The 25,205-nt window shown below is 39.1% G+C and overlaps 2 protein-coding genes across 2 annotated transcripts; both read right to left on the bottom strand.

The window, feature by feature from the left end:
• Positions 1-3,361: 3,361 nt before the first annotated feature.
• LOC137030799 (beta-1,3-galactosyltransferase 2-like) lies at positions 3,362-4,471 on the bottom strand. The gene has a single exon (XM_067401232.1). It carries the CDS (start codon positions 4,469-4,471, stop codon positions 3,362-3,364), a length of 1,110 nt encoding a protein of 369 aa, XP_067257333.1.
• A 5,611-nt stretch (positions 4,472-10,082) lies between these two features.
• Positions 10,083-13,983, bottom strand: kcng4b (potassium voltage-gated channel, subfamily G, member 4b). Its single transcript, XM_067401515.1, has 2 exons — positions 13,237-13,983; positions 10,083-10,940 (listed from the first exon to the last, which is right to left on the bottom strand). Exons 1-2 carry the CDS (start codon positions 13,981-13,983, stop codon positions 10,083-10,085), a joined length of 1,605 nt encoding a protein of 534 aa, XP_067257616.1.
• Between the last annotated feature and the right edge of the window lie 11,222 nt (positions 13,984-25,205).

Genomic DNA, 25,205 nt, shown 5'->3' with positions numbered 1-25,205 from the left:
TTATTTTTTTCCAGCTGTTGAACGATAGGATAAAACACTGACAGCAATCAGAATCCATGCTAATTAAAGGGTTAGTTCACCCCAAAATGAAATTTCAGTCATTTATTACTCACGCTCATGCCGTTCCACACCCGTAAGACCTTTGTTCATCTTCGTAACACAAATTAAGATATTTTTGATGAAATCCGATGGCTCCGTGAGGCCTGCATAGCCAGCAATGACATTTCCTCTCTCAAGATCCATAAAGGTACTAAAAACATATTTAAATGAACATGTATTTTGATTGGTAACGACAGTCATACATCATTTCATGACGACAGACATAACACGACTCTGTCATTATTTTTACGTCAGCTAGAGGGCGCATGACTTTAAAACAGAAATATAGGTCATAATAAGGCGCTTGAAAAATGACCTATAGGGTCTTTTTTTTGTTTGGAGGACAGTCTCGAAAAAGACTAGGCGTTGTTTTTATTCCACTTTATTAACTTCGTCAGGTAAATTCACTGTTAGATTAGATCGATTACACTAGCTACTCACTACAAACATAGCATGCTGAGGACATCTGCTGGTTAAAGCCGTGTAAATGCAACAAGAACAGCAAAAGCATGTTGTTCACACTTTCTTGTTTTAGACTTTGAATTCGTGACCGGTGTTTTGTTTTGCTCTATCCTCTGTGCTTCTGTGTTAGTCAATACATCATGCGTTGGGTCAGAGGTCACTCTTCTGCCGGATCTAGACTCACATACGGCCGCTGCCGGAAACCAGTGATTATAGTTTATAAAGTTATAAATATGGATATTTTTCTTACAAAAACCCATTGCTTCACTTTAGAAGGCCTTTATTAACCCCCTGGAGTCATATGGATTATTTTTATGATGGATGGATGCATTTTTCGGAACTTCAAAAACTCGGGCGCCATTCACTATCATTATAAAGCATGGAAGAGCCGGGATATTTTGTAATATATCTCCGATTGTGTTCGTCTGAAAGAAGAAAGTCATATACACCTAGGATGGCTTGAGGGTGAGTAAATCATGGGATAATTTTCATTCTTGGGTGAACTATTCCTTTAAGCCAGGATTAGGCCTTCGTTCAATTAGGACATTGAAGTAGCTTTATAAATGTGCCTTAGAAAACAACATTACTGATGTGCGTCTTGAGACAAAACAATGGCAAAGTTGCTTTCAGGTAAAACAGCTCATTATAGTCTGGGACTAGGCTTAAGCCTTGTCTGTGAAAGTGTGTTCTCAAAGATGACTTTGTGGCTTTATATATGATCATATACTTGCATGTTTCAAATGGAGTTATGAAGTTTTGACCAGGCAGCGAAAGTTGTGTTTTTTTTTTTCCGTCATTACAACGACCGCACCTGAGTTACAAAGTAACTTTACGTTTTCTTCAACTTACAGGTCATGAAGTTTACTGTAGCTATGTGGGTGCTCAATTTTTTCTGTCATTTGGCCAAAATAAGAGTGCTTTGCATAGGCCATTTAAGACAGTACTGGCTATGACTCGACTGCATATGCTAGACTAAGACACAAAACAATCTTAAAGGGATGGTTCACCCAAAAATGAAAATTCTGGAAATGAAAACATTGATCAGCGAACATAAAGAGAAGCTCAACCGTACTTGCTTGACTCGCAAGAATGAACCTCACTGTTGCGTAACACGAGAATGAACCTCATTGTTTCTCGCATACATCAAGCAAACATGCATGAGCTTCCATTTACCACAACTACTGTGTGTTGATGAATATTTAAAATGTCCTAAATTCAGTCTGTTCATCATATAAAGTGATTGTGTCTCTTCAGAAAATTTGGACGAAAGCCCTCAATTCATATGGTTTAGTTTTTCAATGTTTTTATGAACTTTTTATGAAGTTTTTAAACAGAGAGGGTAGGAAGCGCAACAACCTATAACAAAAAAAAAAACAACTAGGAAGTGCGAGAATACAAAAAAAGGAAACAGGAACTGAGGAAATACAAATTAAAAGTCCATAAACTGAACATAACAGTGACAGAGGGTATGACAGAACTTTTCACTTTTGGGTAAACTATCCCTTTAACACACGGTTTAAAGGCTACAGCCATTGAAAGCTTTATAAATCCCATCACTTTCTTTTCAAAACCATAGCAAATAAATTTTGTTTAACAAATATCTTAGCCTTTCTATGGCCTCTACTTTGCATACAGCATAGATTGATTTTTTTTTTTTTTTTTTTTGAAGAGCTGACCTTGATTCTGAAATAACTTGCCAGAAACGATGAGCTATTGTTTATGCCAAAACACTGAAAAATTTCTTTTACTAAAACGGACATTATTACAACATGCATTAACAGTTTATTATATACAAATAAATGTGTAACAGCACAGTAAAAAAATAACTTTTTTTAGTCCAGTTATTTACTTTCTTTTTTAACCCTTAAATGCATACCTCGGGTCTTTTTAGTGACCCCGGATGTCATTCACTACCCTCCTCCTCGTTCATTTTTTAAAGTTAGACATCAGCCTTCTTGGTATTCCTCAATCAATTCATTATAAAGAATATAACAAGAAAAAATCATAAAATTATAAAAGAATGCCTATTTTTTATTCATTTTTTGTAAAAATTGTATAGGGTCGCTAACGACCCGACGTGTGTATGAGTGTATGTATATTTTTTCTGCACAACAATAATTGAATCTTAGATGATGGAAAAAGTGCAATTCACATTCATTCCACAAGGTTGCAATATCTGATACACAATACTGAATTGACGACTCATTCAGACAGAAAACAAAATAATAAGAGAAACATGAAATGGCTCAGCGATTTACTGCAGATCGAGTACTGAACGCAATCAAATATGACTGTCACTGTCACAGGATGAATCTGGTGAAGCTGTTAGCGATCAAAATATTGATTTTGAAGATGTTGAAAATGATATAGTTCTGAGAATATGTTTGAGAATCGCAAATGGGCTCATATTCATGACCTCAAACATAAAACTAGCCTATTATTTGCTGAATTTACTGGAAAATGAGCTCTGACGAGGACAGTGATAATGGCATAAAACATCTGCTCAAACTGAGCCCTTTCAAGCTCCAAAAGGTAACAAAATATGATTTATTTTATTCTTCTGTAATTGTTACTCTAATATCAGAGGAGTTTTATATTATCACGACAGGTAGAGATCCTTCCGTGTTAGATATAGATCCGGGTCGATAAAGACCCGAATATGTAAGAATGATTGGCGAAACAGTCATGCATTTAAGGGTTAAAATGATTTAAATCCTTTTTACTTCATCTTGGTCTTAAATAGTTTATTTGGCTGTTCCATTTAATCATGTGACCATTACACAAATTCAGCTTTTTGTTGTTAGCAATACGGACCAGGTGTCTGTAAATTCCTCCAAAATGCAACTTGGTTTGTCAAGCTTCGCGTCGTTGTGGCGATGAGTTTCGAATAGCGACAGCGGTTATAATCAACAGGGAAGACATTAAATAGGCTTCCATCAGGTGGATCGGTCAGAGGGATACCTAAATGCTCCATGCACAGACCTAAAAAAACATCCTCTATGTAAATGGGTTTGACAAGTTGGGCTGCTTCAACAAGTTTGACTGTCAGGTCAAGAGAGAACACATATCCTAAGCCAAGAGCATAGGGTGGATATTGAGCTCGGGCATAAACCGTTTCTGGTAGGTACCATTTAGAATCGGGGTTTCTCAATACCATTCCACCCCTGGCCACAAGTCCAGACATATAGTTCTGCTTTGGTGCTGACAGAAGCAAATTCACCAAGTTTTTCACATTGAGAAATATATCCGAGTCGACTTTCATTGCGTAGGACGCATTCTGACAATTAGCAGACAGCCATTCTAGCATTACCATTATCTTGATGGTGAGATTGTAGTAACTGTCCCAGAAATCACTTTGTAAAAGGTCATGATACTTCTCACTTTCCTTCAACAAATCGGCTTGAAGCTTTTCGCTATCTTGTGACGTGGGCAGACCTAACAGAAATAACAAGCTCACTATTTTGTCCCCTACTAACCTCTCTGAACCCCATGTTGAACGGATGGCCTCCCGAGCAGCCGTATCACTTGGAGCTACTGGTATAATCAATATTACAAAAACATTTTCCTTCTGGCACTTCTGTGGCTCATTGATGATGAAATTATACTTGTTTGGGTAAGCCACACAATATGGTTCTGGAGGCTTCCACGGATTAGCAGAAGTCCCTGCTGATACTGTAGTCAGCGGGACGTTGGTTGTCGTATTGATGAAAGTCTTTGGATGAAATAGTCCAGCGTTTGGCATCCAGCTTTTCGAATTTTCATAGGTGGGGATGTAGTAACACAGGAACAGGATCAGCATAACGGTGAATATGACAAACAGACGAAGAGATCTGCTTCTTCCATTTGATTGCACTTGCACCAGACTAAAAAGAGAAAACAAGTCTTTTGGCACGTCTATGTAATGATGCATTCAGATAAATAAATGTTTGTTATCATTAATACACACAGCAATGCTGTACAAGGTGCTCCTCATAAGGTGCAACAATTCAGCATCAAACTTTAATGTTAATTTTTTATCAACAAGGTGGAAAAAATCTATATCTAAATCTATATGACACTTCTGAAAATATTTCTTATTTTGCACATTGAATCAAACAGTAGTTAACTATACAGTTTCTGAAAGTATTTTATGCATTCACAATTTCAATACATAAATCAAAACAATCCTTTGTTTTAATTTATGTATTGAAATTGTGAAGGCATAAAATACTTTTCCTAAACACATCAAGCAAATAATGTTGTACTGGTACTTTACCATCGCTCTTCGCTGTCTTGCTTCATGTTTAGTTTCTGCTGTTACTAGAATTTCAGTGGTATTGTCAAGCAGTGCTTTGCCATTTGCGAGTGTGTTGGATGAGAGGTGTGTCTGTGACCAACCTTTTATTTTGCATAACCAGTTCCACCCCTTTGCTATAGGCAATACGCAACAAACAGTGACCATTCTGAGATTCAGTGCCCTCCACTAATATTGGCACTCTTGGTAAATATGAATAAAGGCGGCAGTGAAAATAAATCTGAATTTATTATCCCTTCGATCTTTCATTAAAAAAACAAAAACAAAAAACAAAATTCTACCTTTTATTGAAGTAAAACTTTTGAAAGTGGGGGGGGATCAAATTACCTTAATCATTCATCTATTATTCCCTTAATCATTCATGAGGAAAACCAAAGAATATAGTTCTGATGTGCAGCAAAAGATTGTTGAGCTTCACGAAATAGTGAAAATACATTAAATCTCTTATTTCTGTCATTTGCCTACAGTTCTTTTTAAAAATTAACAGGTTTAGATGTTGAGGTTTATCGAAAAATGTTTGGTTACCATTATGATCATTGTTTCCTTTAGTTGGGCAGTTTGACTTGTTTTTTTCTATTATTTACCATCCTGTTGGCAAAAATGGGTATAAAAAGGGAACTGTTCTTAATAATCAATACATATTCTATTCATCAATAATTGTTTTGTTATTGTTTCAAGAATAAAAAAATACTGTGATGGCATAAGGGGCATATGTTATCCAAGAAAAGCTCGTTGTTGTTTAAAATTTACATTATTAACATTTTGTGATATGTCCCTATCAGGGCGGAGTACCTTCACAGCCGGTGTCTGAACACCCTACCCATAATTATTATTTTTTGAGTCCCTGAGCTTGATCAATATGTATCCTAATACAAACCAGATTCCAAAAAAGTTGGGACACTGTACAAATTGTGAATAAAAAAAGGAATGCAATAATTTACAAATCTCATAAACTTATATTTTAGTCACACTAGAATATAGATAACATATCAAATGTTGAAAGTGAGACATTTTGAAATGTCATGCCAAATATTGGCTCATTTTGGATTTCATGAGAGCTACACATTCCAAAAAAGTTGGGACAGGTAGCAATAAGAGGCTGGAAAAGTTAAATGTAAACATAAGGAACAGCTGGAGGACCAATTTGCAACTTATTAGGTCAATTGGCAACATGATTGGGTATAAAAAGAGCCTCTCAGAGTGGCAGTGTCTCTCAGAAGTCAAGATGGGCAGAGGATCACCAATTCCCCCAATGCTGCGGACAAAAATAGTGGAGCAATATCAGAAAGGAGTTTCTCAAAGAAAAACTGCAAAGAGTTTGAAGTTACCATCATCTACAGTGCATAATATAATCCAAAGATTCAGAGAATCTGGAACAATCTCTGTGCGTAAGGGTCAAGGCCGGAAAACCATACTGGATGCCCGTGATCTTCGGGCCCTTAGACAGCACTGCATCACATACAGGAATGCTGCTGTAATGGAAATCACAACATGGGCTCAGGAATACTTCCAGAATACATTTTCGGTGAACAAAATCCACCGTGCCATTCGCCATAGCCGGCTAAAACTCTATAGGTCAAAAAAGAAGCCATATCTAAACATGATCCAGAAGCGCAGGCGTTTTCTCTGGGCCAAGGCTCATTTAAAAAGGACTGTGGCAAAGTGGAAAACTGTTCTGTGGTCAGACGAATCAAAATTTGAATTTCTTTTTGGAAAACTGGGATGCCATGTCATCCGGACTAAAGAGGACAAGGACAACCCAAGTTGTTATCAGCGCTCAGTTCAGAAGCCTGCATCTCTGATGGTATGGGGTTGCATGAGTGCGTGTGGCATGGGCAGCTTACACATCTGGAAAGGCACCATCAATGCTGAAAGGTATATCCAAGTTCTAGAGCAACATATGCTCCCATCCAGACGTCGTCTCTTTCAGGGAAGACCTTGCATTTTCCAACATGACAATGCCAGACCACATACTGCATCAATTACAACATCATGGCTGTGTAGAAGAAGGATCCGGGTACTGAAATGGCCAGCCTGCAGTCCAGATCTTTCACCCGTAGAAAACATTTGGCACATCATAAAGAGGAAGATGCGACAAAGAAGACCTAAGACAGTTGAGCAACTAGAAGCCTGTATTAGACAAGAATGGGACAACATTCCTATTCCTAAACTTGAGCAACTTGTCTCCTCAGTCCCCAGACGTTTGCAGACTGTTATAAAAAGAAGAGGGGATGCCACACAGTGGTAAACATGACCTTGTCCCAACTTTTTTGAGATGTGTTGATGCCATGAAATTTAAAATCAACTTATTTTTCCCTTAAAATGATACATTTTCTCAGTTTAAACATTTGATATGTCATCTATGTTATATTCTGAATAAAATATTGAAATTTGAAACTTCCACATTTTATTCACAGTTTGTACAGTGTCCCAATTTGTAGTTAAACATGCCACTAATTTGGCAGGATGCTAAAAACATGAAAAATGATGTCCCTTTTTTTCCATAAATTATGAAGCCAAAATGTTACTGGATAACAGGAATAATTCAATTAAGATGTTCCAATCAACTAAAAATGTTAAATCTGACTGGAAGAGGACATACTGTATATGTCACAGTCACCCTCATGTTCTGCTTGTTTTGGTTTTCTCTTGTCACATGTGCTCCCTTGTTCTAAGTTCCCGCCACTCATCAGTCACCATGGACACTAACCACAATCGCAGCTGCACGTCATTAATTTCCCTTTGTGTATAATAGCTCCTGTTTGTGTTCAGTTCTTTGTCCGTTCACCGTCATTTTACGTTGTGTTGTTACCTGCCTGCCGACCTTTTGGATTAAACTTGGATTTTCTATATTTGAACTCTTCTTCTTTGTCTTCCTTCGTGAACACAGCTTGACAGTATGTCTGTATCATCCCAAAAAGTACCCCACACTCACGGGTAAATGCTGGAAAGAAAGGTTAGAATTTTGTGAATGTTTTTAATGAAAGATAAAAAGGATAAACGATGCAGATTTATTTCACAGCTACCTTTGCTCATATTTACCAAGGGTGCAGGGCACTGTATATGACAGAAGCAAAAAAGCAGTCATCTTCTGCCTTGAACATTAGTGAAGATACATGTAAACATGGTAATATAGGTGTGTCTTTTGAAACACCAATAGCAGGCCGTTTTGTGCTTTACATTTGATAACCATAGTACAATTCCCAGAGGTAATTATGATGTTTTGTTCACAAATGACTAGGCAGTGTAAATTAGTCTGCTTTCAAAATCTCTAGCATGAAATCAATTAATTCACTATCTTTAATTATGCTAACTTAGTCAGTGAATGGCTTCGTGTCCTTCAGATGTTGTTCATGTTACTGTGGTTAATCTTTTGACAAAATCATTGAACACAAACATAACCTATTATTTTTAATGTGTATGTTCAGTTTTGGTTTAGTTTCTGAGTTCTGGTCCCGTTTTACCTGCCTGAGTCCCTGGGCAGCGTTTCCCAAAAGCATCGTAAGCTTAAGTTGATCGTAGCTCCATTGAAACCAATGGAGCTACGATCAATTAAGGCTTACGATGCTTTTGGGAAACGCTGCCCTGGTTAGTTTCCTGGATTAATAATTAGTCCCTTACACCTGTTTCTGCTCATTTTGATTATCTTCCCCATGTATTTAAGCCCAGAGTTTCATGGGATCTCATGCTTTCAAGGCTAACTTGCTAATGATCTCTGAAATTGCCTTCCTTATGTTGCTTTAATGTGCATGTTTATTATTTATTATTTGGCAGGCTCTTATGAAATTAGAAACATCAAGTAAAATATAAAAAAAACAAAAAAAAAAAACATTGTGATTTACTACTTCATACAATATTTGTTATTTATTGTTAAATATTATTTATTGTACCAGGGACACTTAAAAAAGATCTTAATTTACTGAAATTAAATAGTGAGTCCTTGAAGTACACATTTAGGTTTTTTTTTTTCTCTCTCAAAGAAATATCTTAATTAATAGGTACTAACTATTTATATTCTGATTGCATTTTTCGCAATATGGATGAATAATTATGCAAACAACCAACCACAAATACCAACAGGTTGAAGGAATCTAAAAGGCTGTGAATTGTGGCCTGAACAAATAATATGAATCAGAATATAAATGTGTAAAACAAAAAAAAACAAAAAAACAAAAAAAAAAATTCCAGCAATCATATGCTTTCATTCACATTTCTGTGTTTGAGGACAAAGGAACTCATAAATATGCAAAACTTCAGTATATATTGTGAACCAATTAAATTTTAAAGGTGCCCTAGAACCAGTTTTCACAAGATGTAATATAAGTCTAAGGTGTCCCCTGAATTTGTCTGTGAAGTTTCAGCTCAAAATACCCCATAGATTTTTTAAATACATTTTTTAACTGCCTATTTTCGGCAGTATACAGTGCATTTACAAAGTTCACACAGCTAATATAACCCTCAAATGGATCTTTACAAGATGTTCGTCATGCATACTGCATGCATGCATCAGATCATGTGAGTATAGTATTTATTTGGATGTTTACATTTGATTCTGAATGAGTTTGATAGTGCTCCGTGGCTAAAGCTAACATTACACACTGTTGGAGAGATTTATAAAGAATGAAGTTGTGTTTATGAATTATACAGAATGCAAGTGTTTAAAAATGAAAATAACGACAGTCTTGTCTCCGTGAATACAGTAAGAAACAATGGTAACTTTAACCACATTTAACAGTACATTAGCAACATGCTAATGAAACATTTAGAAAGACAATTTACAAATATTACTAAAAATATCATGATATCATGGATCATGTCAGTTATTATTGCTCCATCTGCTCCATTCAGCTGTGCACAGATCCAGACGTTAATACTGGCTGCCCTTGTGTAATGCTTTGAACATGAGCTGGCATATGCAAATATTGGGGGCGTACATATTAATGATTCCGACTGTTACGTAACAGTCGGTGTTATGTTGAGATTCGCCTGTTCTTCGGAGGTCTTTTAAACAAATGAGATTTATATAAGAAGGAGGAAACAATGGTGTTTGAGACTCACTGTATGTCATTTCCATGTACTGAACTCTTGTTATTCGACTATGCCAAGGTCAATTCAATTTTTGATTCTAGGGCACCTTTAATGATACAGATACTACTTTTATTGATTTCAGAAATAACATTCCAACAGATTTAAAATCACATGAAGAAAATGTTTGAAGTGATATGGATCAGATGTCATTGCAGCATGCAGTAGCAGCGAGGGTTGGTGGACCTGCAGTTGTGCCATTGCCCTTGCATAGACCTTTACTGTTGGCCAAAGTAAAAGAGTGTTTCTCCAACCATCTCTGGGCGTCTTCTTTAGCACTGGCATCCAGGATGGCCACTCGCTCTTCTTTACAAATCATTTCATGTTCACGCTTCAGCTCGTGATACGAACGAGAAAACACGTGGAAGATAGATGTAGCTGGAAAAGCCATTATGAGAATACCACTCAGAATGCTGCTAAAGGCCACAACCTGGCCAGGTATACTGTGCGGTACCATGTCACCGTAGCCAACTGTCGTCATTGATATGATAGCCCACCAATAGGAAGAAGGAATGCTGCTAAAGCTGTGGGGGCCAGAGGCCTTGCCCTTCGCGAACTCTTTCTCCGCCAAGTGGACGAGAGGCGAGAATAGAGCCACAGCCACACAGAGGAAGAGTAGCAGGAGTCCAAACTCTCGCATGCTTCGCTGCATCGTAAGACCCAGTGTCTGAAGGCCCAGCGAGTGTCGCGCCAGCCGCATCACGTACAGGATCCGCAGGGCCCGCATGACCCGCAGAATCAAACCCAGCTTATCTAAATATCCGCGACTTGTCCCGGCACTGCCGTGAAGCTCGACTTTTTCAGATTCATCTTCGCTATCGACAACCAGAGAAATGTAGTATGGTAGGATGGCTATGACATCTATGATATTAAGTGGATTCCGAACAAACTGCAGTTTGCTTTGAGCCTGCAGGAAACGCAACAGGAACTCCATGGAAAACCAGGCCACACACACTGTTTCCACGATGAATATGTTGCGACACTTTTCCGAGCATTCACCCTAGAAAAGGACAATAAGCAGAAATCAGATGAATGTTTAATTTTAACACATTACTAAAGCAGACTGCATCCTCTACAGAATGTGTGATGAAATTTTATTTAAGGATTCATGTAATGAAAGACTAAATTTCCTTGTGGATACCACATTATCCAAAAGCAAATGTTTTCAGATACAGAAGCAAAAGCGTTTGAAGGCAGGTAAAGTTACTGAGATAAAAGGTGTGTTCGGCTGCAGCTGAATTCGCCAATGTGCATTCACGAGAGCATCACGACGCATGCGTGTTGCGTTCACACAAGAGCAGACATTGTTACATGAATGCACATTGGAGATTAATATTTTGTTTCATGAGTTCGCCTGCCCATTCAGTCTGAATGGTTAATGGTAAAACAAACTTGGCTTGCTGTCCTCAAAGGAGGCTCAAACCCGTGGCTCAGCTTGAGCTCCGAGTTAAACCCCCCTATAACAGTACTGCGTATAGGGAGAATGAGAGAAATAGAAGAGGAGATGGGGAGGAGGAGGGATGCTGGAAGAATTGTCGCTTGGATGACGCAGTGACTGCTGCTTATATACGCTCGTAAAGATGATTGACAGGATTGAATATTTAGGCTCCTCCCGGAACTACATATATAAAGTGATATTTTTTTTTTTTTTTGCAGAAACAAAGCACTTGCATCGCTTCATAAAACTGAGGTTAAACCTCTGGAGTCACTTGGATTACTTTAATGATGTCTTTACTACCTTTCTGTGACATGAAAGTGGTAGATGCATAAACTGTTTCCTTTGTTCATTTTTTTCACACTTCTCATTTGTTTACATTGGTTCCAGTGCCTTGAAAGGGCGAAGGCCCTATTGTTTTTTTGTTTTGTTTTTTACCTTTCTGGCACTTTTGGGTCCCTTAAAGGTGCCCTAGAACCAGTTTTCACAAGATGTAATATAAGTCTAAGGTGTCCCCTGAATGTGTCTGTGAAGTTTCAGCTCAAAATACCCCATAGATTTTTTTAAATACATTTTTTTAACTGCCTATTTTGGGGCATCATTAACTATACACCGATTCAGGCTGCTGCCCCTTTAAATTGCACGCTCCCTGCCCCCCCAAGCTCTCGACTATAATACAGTGCATTTACAAAGTTCACACAGCTAATATAACCTTCAAATGGATCTTTACAAGATGTTTGTCAATCAAGCTGCATGCATGTATCGATTCCTGTGAGTATAGTATTTATTTGGATGTGTACATTTGATTCTGATTGAGTTTGATAGTGCTCCGTGGCTAAAGCTAACATTACACACTGTTGGAGAGATTTATAAAGAATGAAGTTGTGTTTATGAATTAAACAGACTGCAAGTGTTTAACAATGAACTTTTATATGTATAACTCAGTCAGCATGAAGCCAAGACATTAAAGATGCTAAATTGCGAGCGGATTTCTGCTCGTGGCATGGAAAAAATTTATGGTGAGAAATGGGAAACAGGAAGTGTGTTATAACTTCTGTATACATTGACTGATTTTGATGAAACTTCAGCTGTGTGTTCGTTGTAGGAGGCCAATCACATGGATGTGACTATTGTGAGTCAAAGTCATAGTGCCACCAACTGGCAGCAGGAAGTGTGCCACTTCCAAAATGCTTTGAGATCACCCTCTAATTTTTACCCGATTTGCTTCAAGACACCACAGATGTACACCTGTGAAAAGATTCTTGATATCTTGAATACTATCGTGATGGCAACGCATCAAACTTTTATATTCTTTTTGGGTGTTTTGAGGCTCTTAGCATGCTTCAAATTGCATGAAACTTGACACACACATCATGTCAGCCAGAAGACATGGGCAAAGCCAGTCCAAATCGGTCCAAACATGTCATGGATTTTTAAATAACGTAAATCTTTCATGGGTTTTATACTAAATTTTTCAGTAAGAGAAATAATTTACGTTATATTAAGCCATACAAGTCTTAACACCAGGGATTCCCTTGAAGAGTGTATGTTTGCGTTAAGTTGGTGTAGAGCAGTGGTTCCCAAACCTGTCCTGGAGCACCACCAGCCCTGCACATTTTGTATGTTTCCCTCATACATCACATCTGATTCAACTCATGTGCTCATTAGTAGAGACAGCGACACCTGAAATGGGTGTGTCAGAAAGACATACGAAATGTGTAGGGCTGGGGTTGCTCCAGGACAGGTTTGGGAACCACTGGTGTAGAGCATTACCAAAATATCATGGTATACCATGGAGTGTCCTCAAAATAGATAAAACACAAACACAACAGATATAAATAGAGGGATTTTGTACACTAACCCTGTTATCGTGATCAGGAATGGTGCTGATACACAAGCTGATAACTGTCACGGCAATCATGACAACTGAGAAGCATGCAAAAATCTTCCCAGGCCAGCCAGAATGAGGGTTTTCCACTATTTCCTGCAGCCGCCTCATGAGCCCGATGTAGCCCTTCTCTTGTACTATCGGCCTCTGAAGAGCTAGCCTCCTCTGTCTCCTCTCTTCCTCCCTCTTTTTCTTCTCTCCCACTTCCTCCACGCGGGACAACATCTTGCGTCGGCAGCAGCGCTCCATGTGAACGGGGTCGATGCCCCAATAGGTGAGTTCGTCAGACAGAGACACGGCACACAACTGCCGCAGCAGCCTCAGTTTCCCGGCAGCCAGGAAGTTTAAGATAACCCGGAAGGCCACAGAGCTGCGGTCGAAGAAATACTCTCGCCGGGCTTCATCGTAGTCGTCACAAAGCTGGGCAATATCATCCGGGCTGCTGCAGTGACGCAGCTGTCCCAAACGAGAAAGTGGGAATTCCTCCAGTGTGCTCCAGGGGAACGTGTAGCGATCCCCTCCGACGTTGATAAGGGCTAGTTCACTGTGGTCTACGTCTCTGAGGGTGGAGATGCCACGTAGTCGCTGGACCCGATGAAAGTACACACCTTTGATGGTTTTGGTCTCTGGAATTTCTGTGAAAAACAGGTCGAGACTGCTGTCGTCTGTGCTGACTGAGAGATTGCTGAAGTCATGGTTGGCATTGCTGATGATGGGCATGATGGCATCTGGGTATGTGAATGTAGTATGTGTGGCTTAAGCGCTGGAGCTCTGTAAACAAAAAAAGAGTATTATTTTATTACAACATAAGCATCACCAATACCAACATACATCAAGTAAGGAATAATTGCAAATTGCCGGCATCTGAGCTCCTTTGCCTGGTAACATGATCACGTCGAGCTAGGTGGGTGTGAGTCACCTCAGCTCCAACCATGTCCCGCCTCTTTGCCCATTTTCAGATATCCGGGAGTGACGTGCAGTGACGCGCAGATAAGATGGCAGCGGCCTCATTTTTGCTACAAAAATGCTCTTCAGAAATCTATGGGTGACGTCACGGACACTACGTCCATATTTTTTTACAGTCTATGCTTCCGGCGCACTTTCCAGAAGAGGGCGGAGCTTTAACAACTCGTGCTTCAGAACAACAACAAAGCTGGAGAATCTCACGCAGCCAAAATGAGGATTGTCAGTAACGGTGTTCAGCCTTACATTGTTCAAACCGGAGTCGACACTGATGGAGAGACTCAGGAAGAAGTTACAACTTTTAGAATGAAACTGGACGTTTCTGAATGGTTAGTGGATAAATTGATGTAGTTGCTGTGGAGTTGATTCAACTCATCCACTAGCATGTGTCGTCATGATTATCTTTTGTGTTGAACTGACCCTCGTTTATGAAGCAGTCCGGTGAAATATGACGGCATGACAACAACACTCTACTACAACAACTCTTCCTCTTCTCTAAAGCAGCCCAACATGGCCCCGCCCCCTTTGTTGTGTGTTCTCGGGGGCGGGTTTATGTAAATGTTAGGGTTTGTGATGTCACTAACTCAGGAAGAAGCTTGTTGTAGTCCCTACCAGCCATTTGTTGTAGTCCTTAAACAGAGAATTCTTTAAAAGAAAATATCTCTCTTTGCATTGAACTTTGAGTGTTGTAACTTTGCAGATGTTTTTTTATGCTCAAACAGCAACATTACACACGGATTGAAGTTAAAAAAGTGAAATCATAATCAACCACCCCTTTAAAAAGAAAACCAACTTTAGAACTTTAAAGGGATCGTTCGTGCAAAAATGAGAATTCTGTTATTATTTACTCACAATCGTGTCATTCCAAACCCATAAGACTTTGGTTAATTTTCGAAACACAAACTAAGAAATTTTTAATGAAATCAGAGAGGTTTCTGTCCCTTCATTGTAAGGTAACCAAAACTAAAAAGATCCAAAAAGTTTATAAAGGTTTTAAAACGAATCCACTGAGTGATTTAGTTCATAGTTCAATTGGCTGGCTCCTGCGTCGGCCAATACTGAGTCGCCGTTCGGACGTAAAAACTAAAGCTAGTCTGTAATGGAAATAGTGTAGCAGTATGAAAGGGGACAGATGAATTTGTTTAATAAAGTCGTTATTTTTGCTTTTGCGCACAAAAATTATTCTTGTCACTTCATAATATTAAAGGTGCAATATGTAAGAATTTTGCAGTAAAATATCCACAAACCACTAGGCCAGTGTTATATATTTTGTTCACTTGAGTACTTACAATATCCCACATTTCCATTTATAAATCGTGAGAAAATTGCAATTTTACCCAAGGCTCCAGGACGTGTGAGGAGTCGCCTGTCAATTGCGTCATACCCGCGTTATTAGGAATCGTTATTGTATCCATGGAAACACCAAAGATGCTTTAATATGTTACATGTTTTAATAGACAAGGAACATCTGTTTTGATATATTTATAGACGGACAACTAATTATTGTTATATAGCTCAACACGTTTAGTCTTATTGTTTAAATCTAATTTTCTTGATGTTTTGCGAGTACGATACTTTACCATGCCTCAGAGAAAAACACTATTTTGTGAAGTAGCTAACATAGCATAATCAGATGCAGCTTTATTTTTAGTAACAGTAATACAGTATTTTCTCCATCATACAATGTTTTAAAATTAATTACATGCCATTTATCAACACAAGCCATCCAGCATTTAATATGATCTTGTAAAATCGATCTATCTTACTGCAGTGTGTAACAGTGTCTCACAGCAGCCGCCGAGCGAACGCACAGAGTAACGTTATAACATCATTTTCAACACACTCAAATGTATCTAATATGATAAACAGAGCTGCGTTACCTCATTCTCATGACCGGAAAAGAGGAAGCAGCGCCGGCGACTGTGTCATAATAAAAGTCCCGCTGCTCGTGAGGCGTGTGTTGATCAATCGCTCCAGCTCCTGCTCTGCTTCATACTACAGTAACATTATTAATCGCATCCATGAACATGATTTCTTCCCGACTCCAATCCCTAATCTTTTGCACCGTCCATTGAGATGGAGACCACATGTCCCAAGATTCCGTCATCAAGCTACGCCTTTGTTTTGAATAGGCCCCTAGCGACCTCTAGCGGACAGAAATCTTACATATTGTACCTTTAAGGTTGAACCACTGTAATCAAGTGGCCAGTTTTAACAATGTCTTTACTACCTTTCTGGACCTAAAAGGGTGCGATGTCATTGCTGCCTATGTGTGGATCAGATACCCTCGGATTTTATCAAAAATATCTTAATTTGTGTTCCGAAGACAAACAAAGGTCTTAAGGGTTTGGGACGACATGAGGGTGAGTACTTATTGACAGAAATTTCATTTTTTGGGTGAACTATCCCTTTAATTTGTGTTTCAATCATTCTTACGGGTTTGGAACGACGTGATTGTGAGTAAATTATGACACAATTTTTGGGTGAACTAATCCCTTAAAATGTTACTATTCTCACATTCATATAGGCTCACCTCTTCCCCTTATAAATTATAACCTTTAAAATAAAATATTTTAATTTAGCAATCAACAAATGAAGCACATTTAAGATTTGTGTGTGTGTGTGTGTGCCAATGCACTTCTGGTGCTCAATGGTACTAAGATTCTCATTAACACTTTTACTACAGCAATAAATAACTTTTACCACAATGTTGATCTGTCTGTCAATACAAAACAACTGATGACATAAAAACAAAAGTTTCACCACTTACCTGCTTTAAATAAAATGTTAAGCGTCAGTCATCCTAATAGATTTACTCATCTGTCATAATATCATTAAAATATATTATTTCAGTTAGGAAAGTGTATCATCCAAGTTTAAAAAGTTGATTGGATGGAGTTCCTCGTCCCATTTTAGAAGTAAGTTTGCTGCAGTTAAATATTGCCATGAGCTCTTCATGCGTGTCTCTGGTCAGATGGACGGGAATAATCTGCCTTTCTCATAAATATCACCCTGAATCCCTAACACAAGCGGCTGAGACAAAAAAGGTTGAGAGAAAAAATGCACTCGGGAATAAAACCGATTATCTAACACCGCTGTCCTCCCTCTGCTTTTCCGATATTAAACACCAGTGGCTGTGCGCGAGCGCGTGCGTGCGCGCCCACCTACAGCTTAAAAGCGTTCTCGCTTTTTTGGTCACAACAAATAGTAAGTGCACTTTGGAAAACATGCCTGAAAGGTTTAATTTGTGAAAAAAATAAATATTAACTCTTTTCACTGGCTGGATTACTTGCCACCATAATCATAGACTAACTAATATTACTTAGGAGAATAATTATTATTAATAAATTAACAAGTTATTTAACACTATCTTTTTTGTAGGGGTGTTCTTTGGTACAACATGATACAAAATACCTAAAACATGCTTAACTGTGGTAAAAGACCTTACATGATTTATTGCTTTAGTGAAAACATGTAGACTGGAGCCCTGATCCACAGACTAATGAATATCAGGGCTTAACTGTAATCTCCTGTAGACAGATGATGGTGCATGTGAGCATGCTGACGACCCATACGTACCACCTGGGATAAACAGCAACTTGCTATCAAGAGAGATTTGGCAAAAACAGTTGGTGTTTAGAAGATGTCTTTACTCTTCTGCTTCTGTAATCAAGTTTGTTTGTCATGTTCAACCTGTTCTTAAACCTGCTCTCGGGTTACATGTAATTGGATGAATAGAGAGAAACTGGAGAACCTTATTAAGTGCTTTGACATCAGGGTCTCATTACATTAAGCATCTAGGTTTTCTTGCCTCCTGTCCTTTCTGAAATACAAAAAACCCTGCCCAGAGTAATAATATTGACATAACTCACAGTATGTGAAGAAAATATATGGCTGTATAAAACTCGTCGCCAATGCTAGGTGTTTTAGTGTGTTCCTATCTTGTTGCAAAGGTGTTCTGGATGACTGATATCTAGGGCATTGTTGGGCTGTTCTGGGTGGTTGCTTACTGGTCCATGTTAGTCCCTTGGACGCTGGGTTCCCTCATGAAATAGTGTGCTTAATTGAATCTGCACTTGTACAGCAGTGTACTTCAGCACTTAAAAGTATATTTTTACTTGCAGATAATATTTGTAAAATAAGCAGATAACTACTTGCAGATAATATTAATGGAATAAAATGCCACTAAGTGTACTTATGAGTACACTGTTCATATAACTATAGACTTTCATGACTATGTTTCTTAACACAGTTAAGTACAGTTTTAAAAAAAGCTTTATACTTTAAAGTGCACTTTAAACAATCTTTTGTCGTGTTTAAAGTACACTTATTTTAATGTGTTGACTATATACCGAAGCACATGTAAAAGACTTGATTATAACAACTGAAGTGTGTGATTCAATATTAGTGTCAGGTTAGGTGGTTATAATGACACAAAGACGAGGAGTACAAAATAAACAGCACTTTAATAACAATTTTCAAGAGAGAACATGCCAGAGAATAGAATAACATAACCACATTATACAAAGATGACACGTAACACAGAACTGAGGAAACTAAGGACTTAAATACACAAGGAGTGGTAATGAACTGAACAGAAACTGGTGTGCAATTAGTTAGGAACTATGGAAACGAATAGGGAACACAAGCAGGCAAAACACCATGATAATAAAACAGAATGTAACCGTTACAGTAGCTCCCCCTCCCAAAAGGTGTGTCCTTGTGCCAATGATAGTCCAAAGTGATGAGGGATGAAGGGCAGAAGCTCTGGAGGGGGACAAAGTCAAGTCAAGTCAAATTTATTTATATAGCGCTTTTACAATTGGTAATTGTTTCAAAGCAGCTTTACATATTAGAAGCACAGAAAAAAAGGGAAGTGGTTAAAACTGTACAAACAAGCGTGGTAATATGTAACATATACAAGATGGTGCTACATTAAGCCAATGTCGGCTGACTTCCAGGGGTGGAAAAAACCCCCTAGGAGAAAAACCCAGCGTGCTAGCACTGGGAAAAAAGTCCTAGGAGGGAAAAAACCCCTTGGAAGATATATATATGTAAATGTATATGGAGATCAAAATCTGAATTGTACATTTTTATTATAGAGATTAAAAATCGATTATATATAAATATATGCAAGCGGATACGGGGATCCTGGGCTACGTTGTAGTCAGGTCCAGACGCAGGTTCTCCATCTGACCTGGATACGGCCTGGATCCAGCACCCGGCAAACCTCAGGATAAGCAGAGAGACAGATATTAGCGTAGATGCCATTCTTGTTCTGATGTACAGGTATATCTAGTGTTATAGGAAATGTTCTCGGTTCCGGCCGACCTAATTATTGCAGCGTAACAATCCTTTAACGGATTTGAAAAATGTTAATGTATTGATGATGTGTTATGTGTATGCAAGAGCAAAGAGATGTGTTTTTAGTCTAGATTTAAACTGACAGAGTGTGTCTGCTTCCCGAACAATGCTAGGAAGATTGTTCCAGAGTTTAGGTGCTAAATAGGAAAATGATCTGCCGCCTTCAGTTGATTTTGATATTCTGGGTATTATCAACTGGCCTAAATTCTGAGATCGCAATAAACGTGAAGGACTATAATGCATTAAGAGCTCACTTAGGTACTGGGGAGCTAAACCATTTAGAGCTTTATAAGTAAGTAGCAAGATTTTAAAATCTATACGATGTTTAATAGGGAGCCAATGTAATGTTGACAGAACTGGGCTAATATGGTCATACTTTCTGGTTCTAGTAAGAACTCTAGCTGCCGCATTTTGAACCAACTGTAGTTTGTTTAAAAGCCGAGCAGAACAACCACCCAGTAGAGCGTTACAATAATCTAGTCTTGAGGTCATGAATGCATGAACCAACTGTTCCGCATTTGTCATTGAGAGCATATGTCGTAATTTAGATATATTTTTTAGATGGAAGAAGGCGGTTTTACAGATACTAGAAACATGACTTTCAAATGAAAGAATTGGTATCAAAGAGCACACCCAGGTTCCTAACTGAGGACGAAGGTTTAATGGAGCACCCGTCAAGTGTTAGAGAGTATTCAAGGTTTTTTTCGTGAGGAAGTTTTTGGTCCAAAGATTAGGAAATCAGTTTTTTCTGAATTTAATAATAAGAAATTTCTTGTCATCCAGTTTTTAATGTCAGCTATGCATTCTGTTAGTTTTGTGAATTTGTAGGTTTCGTCAGGGCGCGAGGAAATATAGAGCTGAGTATCGTCAGCGTAGCAGTGAAAACTAACACCATGCTTCCTAATTATCTCTCCTAAGGGCAGCATGTACAGAGTGAAAAGCAACGGTCCTAATACTGAGCCTTGTGGTACCCCATATTTAACCTGTGATCGATACGACATCTCTTCATTAACTACCACAGACTGATAACGGTCAGATAAGTATGATTTGAACCATGCCAAAGCAATTCCACTAATGCCAATATAGTTTTCAAGTCTTTTAAAAGAATGTTATGATCGATAGTGTCAAAAGCAGCACTGAGATCTAATAACACTAATAGAGAAATACAGCCACGATCGGATGATAGGAGTAGATCGTTTGTAACTCTAACGAGAGCAGTCTCAGTACTATGGTATGGTCTAAATCCTGACTGGAAATCCTCACAGATTCCATTTCTTTCTAAAAAGGAACACAGTTGTGTTGAAACTGCCTTTTCTAGTATCTTTGACAGAAAAGGTAGATTCGAGATTGGCCTGTAATTTACTATATCTCTCGGATCTAGTTGAGGTTTTTTAATAAGAGGTTTGATAATAGCCTGCTTAAAGGTTTTGGCACGTGTCCTAGTGTTAAAGATGAATTAATTATATCAAGAAGTGGACCTACGACCTCTGGAAGCATTTCTTTCAGTAGTTTAGTCGGCATTGGGTCTAACATACATGTCGTTGATTTTGATGATTTGATAAGTTTAGATAATTCTTCCTCTCCTATAGCGGCGAATGATTCTAGTTTTACCTCAGGGACACTACAGTGCACTGTCTGAAGAGAAACTGTAGACGGTTGCATGTTTATAATTTTCTCTCTAATATTATCAATCTTGCAAGTAAAGAAGTTCATAAAGTCATTACTGCTGTGCTCTATGGAAACGTCAGCAGTTGAATCTCTGTTTCTAGTTAATTTAGCCACTGTGTCAAATAAATACCTAGGATTATGTTTGTTTTCTATTAAGAGATTTGAAAAATAAGTAGATCTAGCATTTCTTATGGCTGTTCTGTACTCAATCATTTTTTCTTTCCACGAAAGGCGAAAAACTTCTAGTTTTGTTTTCTTCCAACTACGTTCAGCTTTTCTAACAGCTCGTTTTAGAGCCCGAGTGTGCTCATCATACCACGGCGTTGGATTAGTTTCCTTAATCTTCTTTAGACGTAAAGGAGCGACCGCATCTAATGTGCTGGAAAAGAGAGAGCCAATAGTTTCTGTTGCAGCATCGAGTTCTTCTATGTTGTCAGGTATACTAAGGCGATGAAACTGCTCGGGGAGATTATTTATAAAGCAATCTTTAGTGGCAGACGTGATTTTTCTACAATATTTATGGCTGGGTGGTGGTTTTGTAGCCTTGGCTAATTGTATTATACACGAGACTAAATAATGATCTGATATATCATCGCTCTGCTGTAGAATTTCAACAGCATCAATATCTATTCCATGCGACAGTATTAGATCTAGGGTATGATTACGACAATGAGTGGGTCCTGACACGTGTTGTTTAACTCCAATAGAGTTTAAAATATCTGCAAATGCCAATCCAAATGCGTCTTTATTATTATCTACATGGATATTAAAATCACCAACAACAAGGACTTTATCCGCAGCCAGTACTAACTCTGATAGAAACTCAGCAAATTCTTTGATAAAGTCAGTATGGTGCCCTGGTGGCCTGTATACAGTAGCCAGCACAAATGTCAACTTACATAATGTTACATAAAGCACCATCACTTCAAAGGAATTATATTTGAAATTCTTTTGAATGATTCTGAATATATTACTATAAATTACAGCAACACCTCCCCCTTTGCCTTTCTGTCGAGGATTGTGTCGATAATCATAACCTTGAGGACTAGATTCATTTAAAGTAATGTAATCGTCTGGTTTTAGCCAGGTTTCTGTCAAACACAGCAAGTCTAGTTTATTGTCTGTGATAATTTCATTTACAATAAGTGCTTTTGAAGAAATAGATCTAATATTCAGTAACCCAAGCTTTATCATTTGTTTATCTGATTTATCTGTGATTTTCATTTTTTGAACATCAATTAAATTTTTACCCTTAAAAGGTTTTGGAAGTTTTTTGTATTTACTAGTTCGAGGTACAGACACAGTCTCTATGTGATAATATCTAGGTGAAAGTGTTTCTATGTGCTGTGAATTATCTGAGTTATGTGACGTGAGGCGGCTAGCAGACAGTCGGTTTAGCCAGTTTGTCTGCGTCCTGATCTGGGCCCTGGTTTGTCATGTTTCAGCTCTAAGACTATTTGCCAAATTTCTAGAGAGAAGAGCAGCACCATCCCGGGAGGGATGAATACCATCTCTTTTCAACAGATCAGGTCTGCCCCAAAAGCTTTTCCAATTGTCTATGAAACCTATATTATTCTGCGCACACCACTTAGACAGCCAGCCATTGAGTGATGATAACCTGCTAACTATCTCATCACTCCGACGAACAGGAAGAGGGCCAGAACAAATTACTTTTGCTGACATTGAATTTGCGAGTTCACACCTCTTTAATGTTAATTTTAGTGATCTCCGACTGGCGAAGTCGAACATCATTTGTGCCGACGTGGATAATGATTTTAGAATATTTACGTTTAGCATTAGCCAGCACTTTTAAATTTGCTTTGATGTCAGGTGCTCTGGCCCCCGGCAAACATGTGACTATGGTGGCTGGTGTCTCTATTTTCACGTTCCGTGTAATAGAATCGCCAATTACTAGGGCACTTTCAACAGGATTCTCAGTGGGTGCGTCACTGAGTGGGGAGAACCTGTTTGATGTTCTAATCGGAACGGAAGAGTGGTGTTTGTTCTTGCCATTATGCCGCCTCACAGTCACCCAGTTAGCCTGCTGCGTGGCTTCTACAACCGGAACCGAATGTGTAGTGTTTACTAGGCTAGTCGCATCCAAAGCAGTATCTAAGGCCCTTTCATTCTCACTATCCTCAATTAAAGTTTGGATGCGTGTCTCTAATTCTGAGATTCTCTCTGTCAGCCTGACAATATCCCTGCATTTATCACATGTGTAAGTCTCACTGCTGACAGAAAGAGCTAAGCTGTACATGTTGCATTTACTACACATGATAATCGTCGGACATGACTGACCGTGTGTTTGATGAACGCCGTCCGAAAAACTGCAACGCACACGGGACTCGCTGGCTGGATGTCTCGGTCGCTTGCCGGTGCCTGGGGCGAGGGTGATGTGCGGGACGCTGTACCTCGCGGTGGATCGATGAATGCCGGGCAGCAACGTCTCCACAGCTTCCCGATCTGGCGAGGACAGATCAGAATAACATACATCGGATAAATCCGCCATTCAATCGACAAGGAAGGTAGGTTTAGAGGAAAAAAAGAAAGTAGACGGTAGCTAGCAGGCTATGGCTAACACTAGGTGATTACGCTGGTGGATTGCTAGTAATAAATCGTTCCGTTTAGTAATACTATGCAATAGGTTAAGTAATCAGGTGAAAAATAAGAAAGTTATATTATGCGAATAGGAATAAAGAGAAGGATTTAGGATAATCTCCACGAAGCTCCGAGCGTAGATCAGACAGCTGGCAGGCAGCAGCGTTCAAAGGGCAGGAGACAAGTGGCAGGAGAAACCAAGGTGACGATGGCAGTGGGAGGAGCCAGGGAGGAGAGGAGAGCAGGAGGAGCCAGGCGGGGACCAAGACCACAGCCAGGACAAAGGCCCATGGCGGAGTCGAAGGAGGAAAAAGCCATGGTGGAGATTTGGCAGGTTTAACCAGGAGGAAAACAGACGGAGATGGAGCCAATTGAGGTGGAGACCCAGGTGGTGCTGAAGAGCCGATGAGACCAAGTGTCACCAATGGATCAGGACGACAAGCGTCCAGGGAGTAGCCAGGGTGCCAGAGGATTGAGGTGGAGCCGGTGGGACTGAGGACCAATGTGGAGCAGGAGGGAAGGCAGAGCTGAAGGGGTGGAGGGAAGAAGGCCGAAGGTCAGTGGCCGTGCGGAGCAGCGTCAGACCAAGGCGGAGCCGGAGGGACGAGGCAGCCTGGTGGAGCAATTAGGACGATGGTCCCCGGTGGAGCTGAAGGAGGGAGGTGAAGCCAACTGGTCGATGAGAGAAGGTGGGCACACATACCGCATGTCTACATTTGAAATAACGAACTTGAGCATGCATAAGACGTGACCTGTAAACTGCATTTTGCATTTGGTCATCCACTGGAAGCTAGTTATTTGAATTTATAAAGTTGTAAATATGGATATTTTTCTTACAAAAATGCATTTCTTCGCTTCAGAAGGCCTTTATTAACCCACTGGAGTTGTATGGATTACGTTTTTTATGGATGGATGCATTATTTTTGCATTACCCTTTGACACACACCAAAGAACAAATACACAAAATATCAAAACAAAAATACCTTTATAACACAATATTTTTATCTGAAAAACAGAACTGCAAACAATTTAACTAATGAAAGTGCAAAATGTTCTATTTAGCAACAAAAGCAGCATTAAATTTGCTTTTTTGTTGTCTTGGCCTGCACCAACAACTCCATTGCCTTCTTCCTCTTTTGAGTCATGTGCCTCAGTTTGGCTTGCTGGCGTTCTTCTACTGCAGTCTTTCTGCTTTGCTCTGCACAAGTTTTTGACCGGCAACCAAACTCTTCTAGCCTCTCTTTTTTCTTCAAAAGGGCCTGTTGCTTTCAAGCCTTGTCCTTCGTTCCTGCAGTATGGATATTCCTGCAGAGGATCTTGTTGGACTTATCAAGCTTCACATTGTCCCT

The sequence above is a fragment of the Chanodichthys erythropterus genome, chromosome 11, assembly GCF_024489055.1.
Source record: "Chanodichthys erythropterus isolate Z2021 chromosome 11, ASM2448905v1, whole genome shotgun sequence".
NCBI classification, from domain to species: Eukaryota; Metazoa; Chordata; class Actinopteri; order Cypriniformes; family Xenocyprididae; genus Chanodichthys; species Chanodichthys erythropterus.
This window is presented reverse-complemented; position numbering and strand designations above follow the sequence as displayed.

What these genes read in the sequence shown, in the direction of transcription:
- LOC137030799 (XM_067401232.1), bottom strand. Translation starts at nt 4,471, where the DNA reads ATGCATCATTACATAGACGTGCCAAAAGACTTGTTTTCTCTTTTTAGT.
- kcng4b (XM_067401515.1), bottom strand. Translation starts at nt 13,983, where the DNA reads ATGCCCATCATCAGCAATGCCAACCATGACTTCAGCAATCTCTCAGTC. An exon ending in TTCCTGATCACGATAACAGG is followed by an intron (nt 10,941 to 13,236) that starts GTTAGTGTACAA and finishes GTCCTTTTCTAG; the next exon opens with GGTGAATGCTCGGAAAAGTG.